This window comes from Atractosteus spatula, chromosome 12 (genome assembly GCF_055471065.1).
Source record: "Atractosteus spatula isolate fAtrSpa1 chromosome 12, fAtrSpa1.hap1, whole genome shotgun sequence".
In the NCBI taxonomy this organism is placed as follows: Eukaryota; Metazoa; Chordata; class Actinopteri; order Semionotiformes; family Lepisosteidae; genus Atractosteus; species Atractosteus spatula.
The window spans coordinates 9,159,886-9,176,287 of NC_142717.1; the positions used below are offsets into that span (position 1 = coordinate 9,159,886).

Below are 16,402 nucleotides of genomic sequence, written 5' to 3' on the forward strand. Positions count from 1 at the left end.
CTACAAAGATACACGTATGCTTGAGTTTATCTTATTCAAAGAAGGTGTCTACTGTATTTAATATACTGTATAAGTTTGTTTTACATTTATACTGTCATAGGGACCCTCTACCAAATGGTCATCTGATCCCTAGTGTTCACAGATGTCAGGTTCATCTGTTTTGCAGTAAAATCGAGTTAAAGTATTTCTGACCCATGTTCATATAGGCACACATAATCTCAATCTTCCTTGGCCCTGCTTCTTCAGAATGACCAAGGTCTGATTTATATACTCAAAGTTCCTGGTACCACCTATAGAGCAGAAATTTTGAGTTACAAGGAAACCTTCCTTTTTCACACAGAGTATAACATACTGTAGACAATAACTTTACAAAATGTTATACATAATTTATATGTTTCCTAAAAATAATACATAAATACATATAAGAAGTATTATGATGTAATGATAATAAATTATGCACCAGTGTGAATAAATGGATGGGGAGACTAGACTATTAAGGTAGATGACCTTTCCAGGTTTTACACAAATGTTTCTGAAACAGCAACACATCCATTACTTATTGTATTTGCAAGATCACATTGAGTGTTTATTATGAGAAACTTTATATCAGTTTTGGATAGCTTGACTTTCTTCACTGTCTACTTTTTTGTGTTGTTTGCTTTGTTTTCCATTTAATACAATTCTAGAAGCACGTCATGAAGGCTGTGCTCAGATGTAATATTTTTATTATGTTAATGTTAAATCTATAAAGGCAATGCAGTATAAAATGAAATATACAGTACTGTACAAGCCCAATTTACATATACTGTATTGTATCTAATGCTGTGATAAAACTGTTTTCACTATAATATTTATTACACATAAGCTCCTTTCTTTCCTTTCATTGAAACCAAGACTGTCTGTCTTTCATATAACATGTGTGTACAACATCTAAAAATATGTGTAGCATCTTAAGGAAGTGAATAAATTACGATCAAACAGTGAACTGGTAGTATGCTTTCTCTAAACCCAGCTTGTGTCCAACTGTAAAAATCAGTGCTTATGTGGCATGGTATTACGTAACTCAAAGGACTCTGACTTTGGCTGCATTTTAATTATTTTTCCTAGGACGAAGGACATACAGTAGCTTTAAATATATGATAGAATAGAAAAAAATTATGCACCATTACATCATATTCTGTGGGAGTTTTTATTCAGTTGTATTTGTTAATAAACTAAGGACTGTACACTGTAGTTAAAACTCTTTATTCCAGGGTGGGACTTTCACAGAGTTTAACAAAATACTATACAAACAGACTATTTTTAAATATTAAAACAGAAAACAAAGTTAGATTTTATTCTTCTAGATGTTGTATACCATGAGTGACGGCGAGACAGGGCTAATAGTTGGCTAACAGGGTCAGTGTAGAGTAATGAATCATGTCCTTGGAATGGGAGGAAATTCCCATGTGACCATGCAAAATTCACACAGAAAATGCCCATGCCCAGAATCTTATCTAAGACTTAACAGCAGCCCTTCTTACCACATCCTTGTGCCAAATTTTAGTTGTAATAATCATATAATAATCAGATATACAGTACTGTAAGTGTAGATTTAGAGGTATGTTGGGGGTCCGCAAGGGAAGGGTAAGATACCACATACCATAAGGAACCACAGTCTTCAATCAAGGTAACAGACAAGGGTGAATCATAGCTACACAAAATACAGTATACTGTATATGTTTTAGCACTGAATAAAGGTTTCATGCAATATGCCTGAAAAACAAACCATCATATATTTAATAAATATATGATGCATATTATCAGAATATTGTTGTAATGTATCCAATTATCTATCAGTATCCTATGGTGTTTCTAGTAATAGCAGTAATACATGTGTTATGAAAGTTGTTGACCAAAGCAAATAACTTTAACAACAGCAAAGGAAAAGAAATACAGAAAAAATAAATTAAATCTCTCCTCATTGTTACATACAGTAGAACACATTACAATTTAGCTGATACTGCTGGAATTATTGAAAAAGTGCAAAAATCAATAAAATGGGACTTCTTTAAAACTTTGTTCAGTCAAATGCTAGGTTATAAGGCAGTTAAACTACAAAGCACTAGAAACGTGGCAGCTCCAGGTAGAACTCTTACATAAATAAAGCAGGAAGCAGCAGGACTGTACTATACAAATTTCACCTGCAGGTACAGCATGGTAAACCCAGACTCATTACTGTGATCAAAAGGGCCCCCCTGTGCAGCTCAACCGCCTCGTTATTAAACCACCCCACAGGACACTGGTGTAAAAACCCGGAAGAGAGGGCAAAAGAACTCTCATTAGAATTTATAGTGTCTGCTTTCAGTCCAAGAAAAAAAAATATCTCACACCGTCAATTAAAGCATTTTAACCATTAGAATATTATATTTTCTAACATTTTCTATAAATTGTCCTAGATGCCACTGTATGTCTAGAAATGTAAAATGTACTCTAACAGAATTTTGGGAATAAAAATAAGTTTGCACATTTTTTTTTCTTTTCTTAACTCTAATTACACAGCAAAGATTGTGAATGGTGGTCATTCTGTTTGCAATTACGGAATATTAAAATTGCAAGGTAACACTGTTAATGTGGCTTTTATTTTCATGACTTTCAAATGTTTGCATTATATCAAAAAGGTTTCAGAAAATTACTATGCTGCATACTGTTTTTAGAAACCTTCAAATTACAATTTCTTACAATAGTTTAAATGTCTTCCAAAAAAACATTGCCATCAGGAAGGATGGTATTGTTATCAGGAAGGCAAAAAGCATACTTTTATCTTTAAAAACATTATAGATATAGTATAAGGCCGTGTCCCAATATGCACATTTGTGGTCTCATGCCCTTCACATGCGTGTTCTCGCTCAAGTCTTTGTTAGTGTGTACCATTTCTAATTTGTGTTTCAAAAGGTTGCTCACGAGCACCCCTAATGAGCACTTTATGAGCCTTTCTCTGAAGTCCACATCAGTGTAGACTTTACTGAAGGTAATTACCCCAAATTCCTTGCAGAATGGTGATGTTTCATGTTCTAACCTATTAAAGTGGAATGAAATTGCCATGGAGAATATTAGTATTAGTATTTACTAATTTCAAGTATAGGTAAAAGTGAACTTTTTCACACTTTTAAAATTCATAATATTTTACATTCTGTATAAACAAAATTTAATTAATCTACTTTAGATTTAAAATTATTCTAGATATGAAGTGTTGACATAAAGCTACTATTTGTTTCCCCATTTCGACTGATGAATTTGTTTACCTACTGTATTGTGTATTTTGTACATGGAAAGATTAAGTATTTAATAGTACAAAGCTCTGAGGTTTTGCCAAGCTTACCATATTTGTTTTACTTTGCCTACTTTGGATCAATCCCGTTTCATGTAAATGAACGTTATATATTTCTCATACTGTCATTTCTGTACTGGGAAAGATGTAATGTAAGGTATAAAGCTTTAAATAAATGGAGAGCTGTACTGCCAGGTTTTCCTAATTTAGTTTATTTATTTTGCGTCAAACCTGCTCAACATGAATGAACACGTTAATGTCACTACTTTTGTGCAGAGACGAGACATTCAATTTCATGCAGAGGATGAAAAATTATTTTAAAAATTCTCTGCCAATGTGTACTTAGCCAATGGAAAAGAAGCAGCTTTAAAGCAGCAACAACAGCAAGTATTTTGAGAGTGAGCTATAACCAATGAGTGATATCATGCAAGGATGTCCTGTTACCCTTTAAATAATGGTGCACCCTTGAATGCTTGTCCACAAGCTTGTTCTACGTCACAGAAGTGCTGACTTGGAGGAAGAGCTTAGGGCTTAGTGTGGCATTTGGGACACGCCCCAAGTGGTTTCAATGAAAGCAATGTTCTTATTCATGTGAAAGAATTTTTGTATTATAAGGTAATTATTTAACCTTAAGGTACAATAATACAATAAATGCAATCAATGTTTTGTGTTGACCACTTTTGGTTATGGGTTTTTATTTTGACTACATTAACTACATACAGTACTTTTCAAATGTCCTATTACTGTACTTTATAACTATAAAATTGTAATGCATTTGTAGTTTGTATAAGGCTGCTCATTTAATGGTATACTGTATTGAAATTGAATCTGAATATTATTCTGCATGACTTGACCTTTTAAAGATAAAACTCTCACAAATTTAGCTTTTACATTTTTATTATTGAAATAATGCAATTATTTTATTTTGTAAACATGGGAAAAATAATAAACTAGTTACATTAGGACACGCTGAGATCTTAGAATTAAAAAAGCCATGTTAGTAATGTTTGTACGGCACTAATGAAAAATCTGGACACTGTAATTTATGATCTTCCTCACTAGTGTTGTCGTTATGCTGGGCTGGTGTTTGACTGATGAGCTACCTTGCTCCCATGTGAAGTGAAGACCTGTTCCACCCCATTTTGTTTCAGACATTAATCTTTCAGAGGTCCTTAACCAACAGCACAAACCTTTTAAATTAGGTCAATCGACTACTAGATTTGCATATGTTGAAAGACTCTTGTAAAATGCTACATCAAGAGCTTTGTAAAGTGGCAATCATGTGTAAACTATAAAGCAGAAATAAAACTGAGTTTAGGAATATAATATATTTCATTTTTGAGTTGGAGAGAGAAATACTGAGTTCAGTAATGTGCAAATGTGGCATTCATTTTAGAGGAATAGAGTAAGTTACTGTTGCTTGTTACAACTAATTTGATGATAATTCATCTTATGACACTGCTGTCCAACTCAGTGCTCCTACTGTAGCAGATCCAATCTTCCATTCTATGAAAGGAAAAATGGGTCAGGAACTTTAATATTTATTACGAGCTACACTGGTGCTAACATCTTACCTCTGTTATAACAGGCTTGCAGTATCCAGCCCCAAACATGAGGTTCTCTAAAGACATAGCAGACTGATCTGTTCCATTTTCTGGAGAGCCCTTTCCCAGCCATGAGCTCTTTCCTGAACGAGCAAAACTGAAAGAAGAAAAAATACAACAAAACAATGTTCTAGAAGCCATAAAAACTAAAACAATTTGTTTAAATAGTCAGGATTCTGAATGAGCTATATTTAATTGAGAAATGTAAATGTAGATAGAATTTAATAAGCTAGTTCAGTTACAAAGATACTGTATCACTTAAAAATGCTGCAGGGTTTTGTTTGGGGAGTATATGAGATTATTTTTCAAGGAGAACTAATTATTTGCCCTGCCCACAAGAAGTAATGACCTGTCTATAATGATGATGGAAGCAGACAATAACACACACATGCTTGGTTAAAGTGCCGACATGTTCACTGACAGCACCCTACAAAGAGTTCAGATTTAGAGGGGGCTGACAGACACATTTAGGTGGAGAACACAAACAATAGTCCCATCATCCTTCAAACAGTTTGTCCAATAAAAGCAGCAACCCAGAAGCCTCCTAGTACCAAAATGATTCCAATTTTTTTACTCAAAACCTAGACATCTAGAATAGGCACTTGACATTTGCACTTCCCCACAAATCTAAATGTACATGTATCCCCAAAGCTAACATGCGAAAGTCACAAAATATTATGTTTCATGAGATGTGTTCTATTAAATGTATAATAGATTTCATCAATCAGAAGTTGAACAAAATGTGTCCCAACATACTAACATACAGTACAGCATGTAGCAAAGCAAAAGTTTTGGTTCTTTTTGTTCTAGCAACATTAGAAATCCCTCTGTCATAATAACATTGTTTTCTTTTAATATTATATACTAGGAAATTTTCACACCAATCCTTTCATGCTGAAGTGTTGGAATATTTCCAGTTGTGAGGATTTTCCATCACGTCTATTTACAGGCAAGAAGAGCTGGCATAAATCCCTCCATCTTCTTTCAACATTTGATAAATTAAATCCTTATTGACAAAAGGATTCTATTTCAGTGGTATTTTTTATAAGCTGTAAACAGTACTTTGTCCTTATATTGCAAATTGATTTGTGGTACATGAAAGACTTGGGAATTCTGTAGAGCCGACAACAAAACCCTCCAACCGAGAGCCTTTATTTATAGCAGGCAGGTTACAGACATTTCAATGCCTGCAAGCAACAATTTATAATGAAATTTGCACATGCATCTTTTTTGACAAAGCATGCTACTAATCCCATAAAAAATCGGAAGAAAAAAATCGGATGAATGTAATTATGTGTCCATCTGATGGAGTATCACCCTAGATATAAATACTGAACTTCAAATGGACTTTCTTTTTCTTGAAGGCTAGTAATTGTTACAGTAGGTACAAATAAATCTAATATACTGTAGTAATGCAAACAAAAATATAAGCACTGTGGAAAACATGCACATAAATATCAAGTTACATTTGCACGTTGCTAACATCTATGGTGCTGAGTTATGCTACCTGATCAATGGTTGATGTAAGGCAACCAGTGAAGCGTGGATGGAGACTGATATTACAGAAAGGTGGAAGTAGTCAAACATAACCGGGACATGGTGGTGCAGGCCTCTCCGTGGGTGGAAGTGCAGACCAAGTGTCCGACTGCTGATGAGAGGGACTGAAGAAATATCATTCAACCTGCAAATTCAACCAAGAAAACTCATTATAATGGGTAAAGCGATACAATTCCCTGCTTCTCAGATTAAAAGTAAAATATTAAGATCTGACACTAAAAATCATAAATCTAGAAATGGAAAGAGTGGATACCTTGTTGCCTTTAAAGATTTGTGGCAGAAATGAACAACCTTGTTGTTGGGATTCTGATAGTGTGATGTGTCATTCACAAGCAGACGGTCTTTTCATTCGCCAAGTCAACACGGAAATGTCAATTTTCTTCTTTTTTTTTCGAATGCTAATGGGCCAAAACCAGACTATCTCCCGGTGCCAGAGTATCTTACTTTTAAAGATACAGATCATTAACTGGTAATGGCTGGGAACGATAATCAAAACAGAGTGCTCTGATTCTGGCACGTTGTGTTGAGCTTGGCAAGGACCTACTCAACCTTTCAATGTGTTACTCTAGGTGCTAAAAATGGAAAAGGAGAGGATGGAAGTGTGTGGTACTAAATGTTACCTCTTCTCTGATATTGGTGCATCTAGTTTGAAATGAGGTAATTATGAAATGTAAGAGAAACAAGTAAAGGGGAAAGATATGATATGATATATATGCACAAAATGAATTAAATATCTAAATTATCCTTCTCTGTTAGATTTCATTTGTTTTCTAAAAGTATTAGCATATACTGTATATAGATGAATTTACATATTATTATATAATAAAAAGGCTGTCACCTTCTTTTCAAGGGGATTTACATTGAAAATTATTTTACTGAACTGTAACATTAACATAATGTGAAAGATACTGTAGGGTGCTTTAAACATGATGTTTTGATTTCAGCATAGTGCATTGAGTTATGCAAGTACAACATAAAAATAATTATAATACAAAGATGGAAAATAAGAAATCTACTGTATGTCTAAAGGAATCATTTCTGTAATTATTTAAGTAATTTAAAATTATTTTAAGTTTGGCTTAAACATTGTGTGGTCAATATTTTTAAAAATTAATTAAATATGAACTACGGGATATAAATGGAAAATAGGGAAATTTTTATGGCCAAACAACTGATACCTCATCGCTTTTGATTATGTTAAATTACCACTACTCTGTTGATGAAAATAATGAAAACAGATACTTTTTTCTAAATGATTATTGATTTTATCATTTAAATTGGTCTTATCACTCAGAACAAATCAGGGCCCTAGTTTTGTTTTGAATAAAAAAAAGCTAAAGGTTTGTTCTCACTAGAGGTTCTTTGAATTCTGCATGATTTCTCATCATGTTATTTGTTATTATTCCAGTAGTATGATCAGAATTTGAGCAGAAGACATTTTATGAAAAGAATCCAGTAAATACTGAAGACAGTGAGCTGCCTCCTTTTCATCCCTCCCATATCTCTGGGGTCAGGGACTGTTGCATTCATAACACAAAAAAAATATCCTATACAGTATACTATGTTTTAAATTAAAACTGCCTAAAACACGTTCTGTTCTGGAAATTATACTTTATGATATGGAAAGAAAATTTCCAAGTGTGAAAGGCTGTGGGAAAACAATTGCCTAATGTCCAGGAAACTGAAACAATTACATACTGCTGTTCGTTGTCAGTGAAGTGCAGGTCTAGTTTGAGTTGAAATTCTACTTCACTCAGTGCTTCTTCTACCTATTAAAGAAAAAAATACAGGTAAAAGGCTACAAAGAATTGCATTATTAATATAATCCAATCATATTTCATTTAAACAATTTAATTTAATACGTGGAACAACATCAAAAATGATATTTGTGAATAAACCATGCACAATGTGATATCACATCAGGCAGCTCACACTAAGGGCATTGATCCAAACCGGCCTACTCAGTTAGCACACCCTACCACAGACCACCAGGAAAATCTTTTGCTCTATCATTTGACCTCATATCCTATTTTTGCATGCACTCTCCTCCAAGAGTAGTGTTACAGTATATTATTGCCTCGTTTTGGGAAAAGTGCTAGAATTCTGGTGCTAAAGCAGGGTGACTCCAGATATTTTTACACTGTCTTTTGGAGCAAAGCTTAACTAAAGATTTTTGAGCCCTTTGTTTGCAGTTTCCCAGGTTCAAAGATCTGTCTGTCATGTTACGCTGTCTTTAGGAGCACGACATACAGGCACTTTCTTCTCATGCCTCAGCACTAGCTTTTATCCTCCGACCTTCCATGCTTGAGGATGGAACATAGGATTGCTGAGCCGTTCACTCTCATAAACACGACAACAGCAAAGTGTGCTTCTAATTTGGAAACTTCTTTAGCTCTTCCCCTAATTAGGAGCTCTCAGATTCTCTGTGTATTCATCAGAGTACCTGTGGTGTTGATCTGTGGTGTGGTGCCCAACCTGTTTGCTCTTTGGCTTCCTATTGGTAGTGTTAACATGGACCACACTCCTTCGGCATGTCTCCAGAAAATGGCTGTTTTACAATGCTCGCTTTTCAAATGAATCCCCTCCAGGTCCCTAGATCTCACTCATTACCCTTCCGAGTGGAACCTGCAGCCTGCATCCCTTGCTGACTTCCCATACCACTAATGCACACACACAACCCTCTGCTTGATGCTATATAAATTGCTGCTACACATACCGAGCAATACAGCCTCACGGCATGCTGCTACCGAAGGACCATTCCCTGCTATCTGTCTGTCCTGCCTCTCTCATACATAATACTAATACATAATAGAACATTCTTAACTATCTGTAAATTGATTTTCTGTTGTACAAACACACCCCCTAAGATTAATACTCCAAATTGACATTAGAATTGTGTACTATTCTCATATACTGTAGTTGATGCATAGTTTTTAATGTAGTTTATAATACTGGTCATTCACGGATTATGACCAGAAATGCTGGTTCCAATGGTACATTGGATACACATACAGTTGAGTGAACTGGAGCAATTGGGGTGAAGGATCTCACTCAAGTTAGAGCAAAAGTGTACATTGGGTACACTGCCCCACATTTAATTTAATTTTATTATATTATATTATATTCATTCATACAGTAAACAGTAAAATTCAAGATTTCAGTGTTAATAAAGTCAAAAACAGGTTGAAGCAAATTAAAAAAAAACAGTAATGAGATGTATTATCACCTCTAATGCTGGACTTTTCAAGCATTCCCATTTAGAAATGGGAAGTCAATTAAAGAGCTTTAATGAAAAGAAAACTGAAGCATAATATACCACAACATCATCTAATCATTGCAAAAATAAACAACAGGCATCTTTGTCAAACAAATAATCCAATTTCCCTACGTAATGAACTATGAGTAATTTTGAAATACCGTATTTATCTTTATATTTATCTGTTTATTCTTAATGTTAAGTTTTAAAAGGCCAAACAAAATGAAAATAATGCAGAAATAATCTCTCCAAAGATGTGAAGAACTGAGATGATAACTATTGTTGCACCAAAAAAAGTCACAAAAAGAAAAAAAAACATACAAATGTTTATCTTTTTAAAAATTTGCTTTTGTACACAATGTAATTAGAAACAATTCAAAGATGTTATCTTTTTGAAATGTAGCTGTTTTTTTTCTTTAGAAAAACTAGAAGGGCTATAGATTAATGAGTGGCTTACTCTTTCACCATCCAGAAGCAAGTGAACCTTGAAGTTCATAGAGTCATTAACCGCAATTTCTTCATTCCTGTACAAGATCTGAAATATCTTGCTGAGCACAGTACAGTCAAGGACACATGCAGAGGTAGAGCTAGATTCACCTAGGAAGAAAAAAATAAAGTAAAATAAGATTACATTATACCGATGCACAACATAAATGCAACACCATGCATTATTTTAATCATATTAGGTATATCCACTGTTAGCATTTCCAAGTTTGAAATAACAGAGTTCAAAGGAGAAGGACAAACCAGAACTCCCTCCAACTACTGTATCTATTCTCTAGGGAATGAATATAGGATATCAGACTTTCCTTTCCAGTATTCCTTGCTCGTGTTACATTTTAGAGCAGGTGGGGAGGGTCCTGTTTTAATCTTTTCCACTTTAATCAGTTCTTGTTCCTCAAGCCATGTCAATTAAATCTGATATACTGTATATCCTAAATCTTTATTCATCTGGGGGGGGGGCTTTAGCTGTACCTTCTAAATCACTAATGTGTGAAGATGTTTCACCCAGTTATTGAATATATCAGCAACTATTTCATGTTTTTTTTTCCCTGCAAGAATTAGTCTTACTGCCAGATAGTAATATCAGTAATTGATATGACCTCTTTCAAGGACTATCAAGGGTGTTTTGGTGTTATATGAGATAACAACCCTCATCACTAAATGGCATTTACAGTGGATCAAGAGCAAAATTATATTTATCTGAGAATAACATTAAAAATTGTTTCCCCTGAATGGTATCGGTGTTATAGTAATTCTACTGATTTGGGGAATGTTTTTTATTCTATGAAATTCTGTGAATTTCTAAAAACAGTTCTAAAAACAAGAGATGCAAAGAACGAATGCACAGTATCAGTATGTTCACTCTCTGCCTTCCCTTGATGTGGCCTCTTACAAATTGCTGGTGTTTTCCTAGACAAGGCTGCTGATAAAGCAAAGAACCTTCTTATGTTCTTATGAATCTCCTCTTCATTGTTTCTCTCGACTTTGCACTACAAGCCTAAGTAAACTGGTATTGCATATGAAATCCACCACCTGTCTACTAGATAACATTCCTTCTGCTTTGTTTCAGTCCTGTTTTCCAGCTCTCTGCTCTACCATCCTTGAGATAATAAATGATTTCTTGAGCACTGGAGTGGTGTCAAAGGACTTTAAAATGGCTTTAGTTATGCCTATGCCTAAAAAAAAACTTAACGAATGGCTCAGGAAGAACTAAACAATTTTCGTCCTATATCTTACTTGCCTTTTTGTGAAAATTCTAGAATGCGCTATTTCAATACAATTTAACAATCAAAATAACCTCTTTTAACCCCTCCAATCTGGTTTCAAACAGGTACACAGTACAAAAAAATGTCCTTGTTAAGGTTACTAATGATCGTCCTAAGGCAGCTGATTCTGATTCTCTATCCTAATTCTAGAAAAGTGTGGCTTTTCACATCATGATATTTTTCTCCCATATTGAGACTGTGTTTGGAGTTTCTAACATCTCTTTTAAATGGTTCAACTCTTCTCTTACTTATTGCCAACACTTTGTTTCTCTTGGAGGTTTTAGTGCTGAAGTTGGGTTCTTTAAATCTGGTGTTCCCCAAGACTCAATACCGGGCCCCATGCTATTCAGCATATACAGTACCTGTTCCCACTTGGTCAAATAAAATCACATTCTCTGAATTATCATTTCTATTCTGATTATACTCAGATCTACTGTATGTCCATACTAAGAGGTGATATTTAATCCAGGCTTGACATTTGACCCTCATGTGCAGAATCTTGAAAAAAAAAACATTCTTCCATCTCAGCCATCTCAGAAATATTGCTAGACTACGTCCTATGTTGTCCTTGACTGTAACAGAAAAGCTGTTCAATACCCTTGTTTCAAGTCAAATTCAAAATCTATATGGCTTGGCACCTCAGAACCTATCTGATGTACTCCTGTTTGCTCCTCAACATGAACCCTTTGTTCTCACTTAGGTCTTCTACACGCTGTATGTTCCCCAAGGTAGTTCACATTCTATGGGTAACAGGACCTACACCTACAGTTTCTCTTGTTACAGTTTCCCCACTGCACTACCCTGCACTCTGCCCTAACTGCTGTGGAGACAGGATATGCAGGGCACCTGGCTACAGTTAGAAGTGAAACAGAAGCAGGGGCTCTGAGGTTTTTACAGTAAACCCTACTCAGTCTCTCCTCAGAGATTTGGCATTGACATCGAGACCTTCACTTGACTACCCAATTCACCCTTCAGCTTCCCAGCAGAGTTCTTCTGTTCCTGGCTCCCAGTTTCCTTTGTTGCCTGGGCTTCATCTATGAAGCACTGACAATGGTTGTTCTGTCCAGGGCTTTGTGGACTAGAGATTGGGACCTCTCTTTGGACCCAAATCTCAGCACATGACTTGCTTGGCACAGTCTCTGGTGTGTCCCTTTGGTCTTGGCAAAAGACCCCCCCCCCCAAAACAAGTGCACACCTCATTCAGCTCGGCATTTGACACCTTCCTTTTAACCTCCCAGACTAGGAACATCCTGCCCAGCCTTGAAGTTTGGACCCTTCTGCCCTACTCTATACTCTGGTGCAAGCACAGCTCCGGACCCTGGTGGCTCTCCTCCGTCCTGCACCTGTCATCCCCACACTCCTCTCCTACATTCCAGTTCCAGCCAGCCTGCCTGTATCCTGGGTGATTCTGGAGGACTATTCAAAGTCTTGTGCTGCTATGCTCCTGGAGCCCAGCCGCTAGGAATCAGGATTGTACCTGTGGAGAGCCGGACACCCTGGGCTGCCCGTTCTTGGAGTCTGAATCTTCGAGTCTCCTGGCTGACTCTGTTCTCAGTTTCGTTTTGCTGTTTTTGCAGATTTTCATCCTAGCCACCTACATTCACTTTTGGCATTTCCACATGTACTGTAAAATGCTTCCTTCCTTTATTGTTTTGTCAAAACATAAATAATCTTTTGGCTAGGCAAGTTTTCAGCCACATCTTTTGGTTGTTTTCCCCATTCTCCGTTCTGTTTTGTCACACTTGATGGATTTATAGCTTTGAACACTTTGAACTTGAATCATTTCTTTAAGAAAACTGGAACAAAGTTTGCTCGGGAAACAGAAATCACCATTTTTACTGTACATTATGTTGCTTTTTATCAGATGTGTACAGTATTTGTCTGTGTACTGTATCTCTATGCAGTTGTTTCAAGCAAATAATTAGAGTAGGAAATGAACAGTAACTTGCTCATTGATTAATTCTACAGGGCATACTTAGGCTACACTAAGTTATAATTTCTTAATTAAAAACTAAGTCTTAATTCAATTAAATGACCAATTTATGATGAAAGAAACTGACTTAATAATCTTGAGTATCTTAATCGGTTACTCAAATTCTAATAATGCTTTTACCTATAGTGGTGATACAATGAGAAAAGGCATTTATGTCAAAAGTGTCCATATTGCCTAAGACAGGAATACAATTTGATTTTAATTATTGGTATATGCAGCCATCCAGGATAATGATAATGATAGTAATACAGTATTGTTGTTGATGTCAAAATACCAGTCCTTTGACATTTTCAGAAGACTTTAGTATACAATGAGCACAAAGGGTAAACCAAGATTTCACTTATAGTGGCACATTTTATTTTTCCCTGGTCTCATACAGTATACTGTATATCCCAATGCACAACTTTAACAACATTTTAAAGAGCCCTTGAGAGTGAAGTTATATGAATATATCAGATATGACTGCAATTATCGTCATTATCTAATGTCATATTGAAAAATGAATGACACAACAAACGAAGAATAGTGAAATGGTTATCTCAAAAGCAGTTTTAGAAACCACTGTGCAGAAGACTACAGTACACATTGAAACCACAAGGGGCAATATTATTGTATTTTATAATTGACAAACAAGAGTAATGCAGGAATGAGAGAGTCACCTAATAACACTGAAAAAGGTAAGAATTTGATGATCTCAAAAGAACTGTATGAAATTATTTTGGTTAAAGTCTAGAAAAGTCATGACTTTGTATATACCAATAAAATTCATCACAGAAGACACCTTTGTTTATTTTACGTTTTAAGCTCAGCTACTTTTAATGCAATCAGGAATTCAGAAGTATGATCAGTACATTTACATGCACATGTGTATACTGGGTCTTTAGCAAGCTTCATAGGTGTTCAGACATCACAATACACGGTGCCACAAAATATGTTCATTTCAGAAAAAAAGTATTTTTCTTTCCTTTAAAACCTTAGCTGCAGACCTTCCTAATTTCAGGAATCCATTTTTAGGAGTCAGATAACAATGCATTTATTTAAAGTGGTTTTGAAGGGAGACAAGTGTATGGCCAGACTAAAGACAATAGGTCTGTGGTCATGTGCCACATGGCCGATATATCATGCGATGTGGACTTGTTTTGATTTTGATAAATTATTTGAAAGAGGAGATTAAGAAAATATTTTATTCCATTAGGCTGCAAAATTAAAATGTCAAGCACACTCAGAAAATTCCAATATTCATTCTTCATATCCTGTCCTCTCAATTTAAAATGTTTACCTTGCTAGAACCAGCACAATAGCTAATTCATGACTAGAGAAATAATTCCTGTGAAAAGAGGCTCCAGACTAAAGGGCATATTGCAGTTTTGGCTCCCAATTAAAATATTGATCTTCATAAGGACAACTGAGTTTGCAGACCTGTCCTCCAGTTGTCAAATATCATACCACTGACACAACAATGTTTAACTTATGATACATTCAAAATACTTCAATTCACATTAGGTGTAATTAAATAATATTAAATGAGCATTGCAAACACACATTAAAATAAGAAAGCAATTACATTGTTCAGCATGTGATCCTGGAGAAAGTTCAGAGACACTGCTGCCAAAAAACACCTTTTCAATTATATGAGCTTGGCCAAAAGATGATCATTACAAGATTCTGTCCTTAACTGATATTCCCTGAAACATGTACAGTACAGTATGTTGTGACTTAAAAAGGACTTCTGGATGCCAGTAACAACAGTACCTGAAATCTTTAAATGAAGATGAATGTTATTAGATGTGAGATTTTCACTACTGATCAACATCGAAGAGTATATGCTCATATGCCTGAAGTACATACAGTGTCTGAATATGACATAATACAGTATGCCAGAATATTCAAGTGTTTCTCTAGTCCGCTGGCAAATACATCTAAGGTACTATTTTTTATTATTGAAAAAAACAAATATGTCAACTTCAAAGTGAACTCCAACTATAAGACAACAGCTAGAGGTTATTCTCGATAAAGAACAAACACTCATTCACATTAATTCTTATTATTAAATACTTATTGCTAGCTTGTGCATTATTCCTGCTAATGAGTGTTACACATAGACCATATATATGAATATTAACCTCTAATGCTGCTTGTTTGCAAGCATCCCCAGATACCAGCTGATCAACATTTGTTATTCTCTTCTCCAAAAGAAAGGAACTACCATAATTAAAATTACATTAGATAGAGCTCTCTTAAATGTAAACAGTGCCTAAATGAAGTTGGTCATTGTATTTTCCTTAGTTTATATTTACTTATGTTAAAATCCTGAGAGCCAAATCTGGGTTCTGCAAGCTCCGTTGTAAAGAGTGCACTATACGGAGAGAAACGCATAATATCAATTTCTTAAGACATAATCAAGCTTGTTGCCAAGGAGGCAATTAAGATTTGTGTCTGCTGTATTTTCAATGTGCGAGATGTGGTCTGTATGAATTCAGTCTCTCGGTTCAAACCAAGCTTTAAAGGGAAATGTCGGTAACCGGTACTGTATTATACAGGAAGAGATTTATCAGTCTTCCATACATCTTCTGAATTAATTTAAGCTTAACGTCATTTATTTCATTATAGCTTAAGCAAAGACACACATTATTAAATTATGACTGCACAGTCATCAGTTATCTAATGGATTTTCTTCATTTTTTTCAACAGATTATATTGATTTACATACAGTATACAGTATCCAGTAAAGTACACAACAATTTCCCACCCCATCACAAGATATATTCAGTCATGAGTTTTGCAGTGAATGTGTTCAGATTATTTTCGCATCCAAGAAATTGGTTAGAAATATAGTGAATTTCGATGTTTTTTTAAATTGTTTTTGTTATTCTAAGTCTTACAATAGCAATCATGGTGAATGATATTTTTATG

General features: G+C 35.1%; 1 protein-coding gene across 1 annotated transcript in view; it reads right to left on the bottom strand.

Annotated features, from left to right (window-relative positions):
* Positions 1–16,402, bottom strand: part of fam135b (family with sequence similarity 135 member B) — a 67,211-nt gene that overhangs the window by 13,461 nt on the left and 37,348 nt on the right. The window contains exons 4-7 of the mRNA XM_088929474.1: positions 10,185–10,324; positions 8,170–8,240; positions 6,422–6,595; positions 4,885–5,011 (exon numbers count right to left, since the gene is read on the bottom strand). Of these exons, the coding sequence (XP_088785600.1) occupies positions 4,885–5,011; positions 6,422–6,595; positions 8,170–8,240; positions 10,185–10,324 (512 nt within the window). The remainder of the gene's footprint in view (positions 1–4,884; positions 5,012–6,421; positions 6,596–8,169; positions 8,241–10,184; positions 10,325–16,402) is intronic.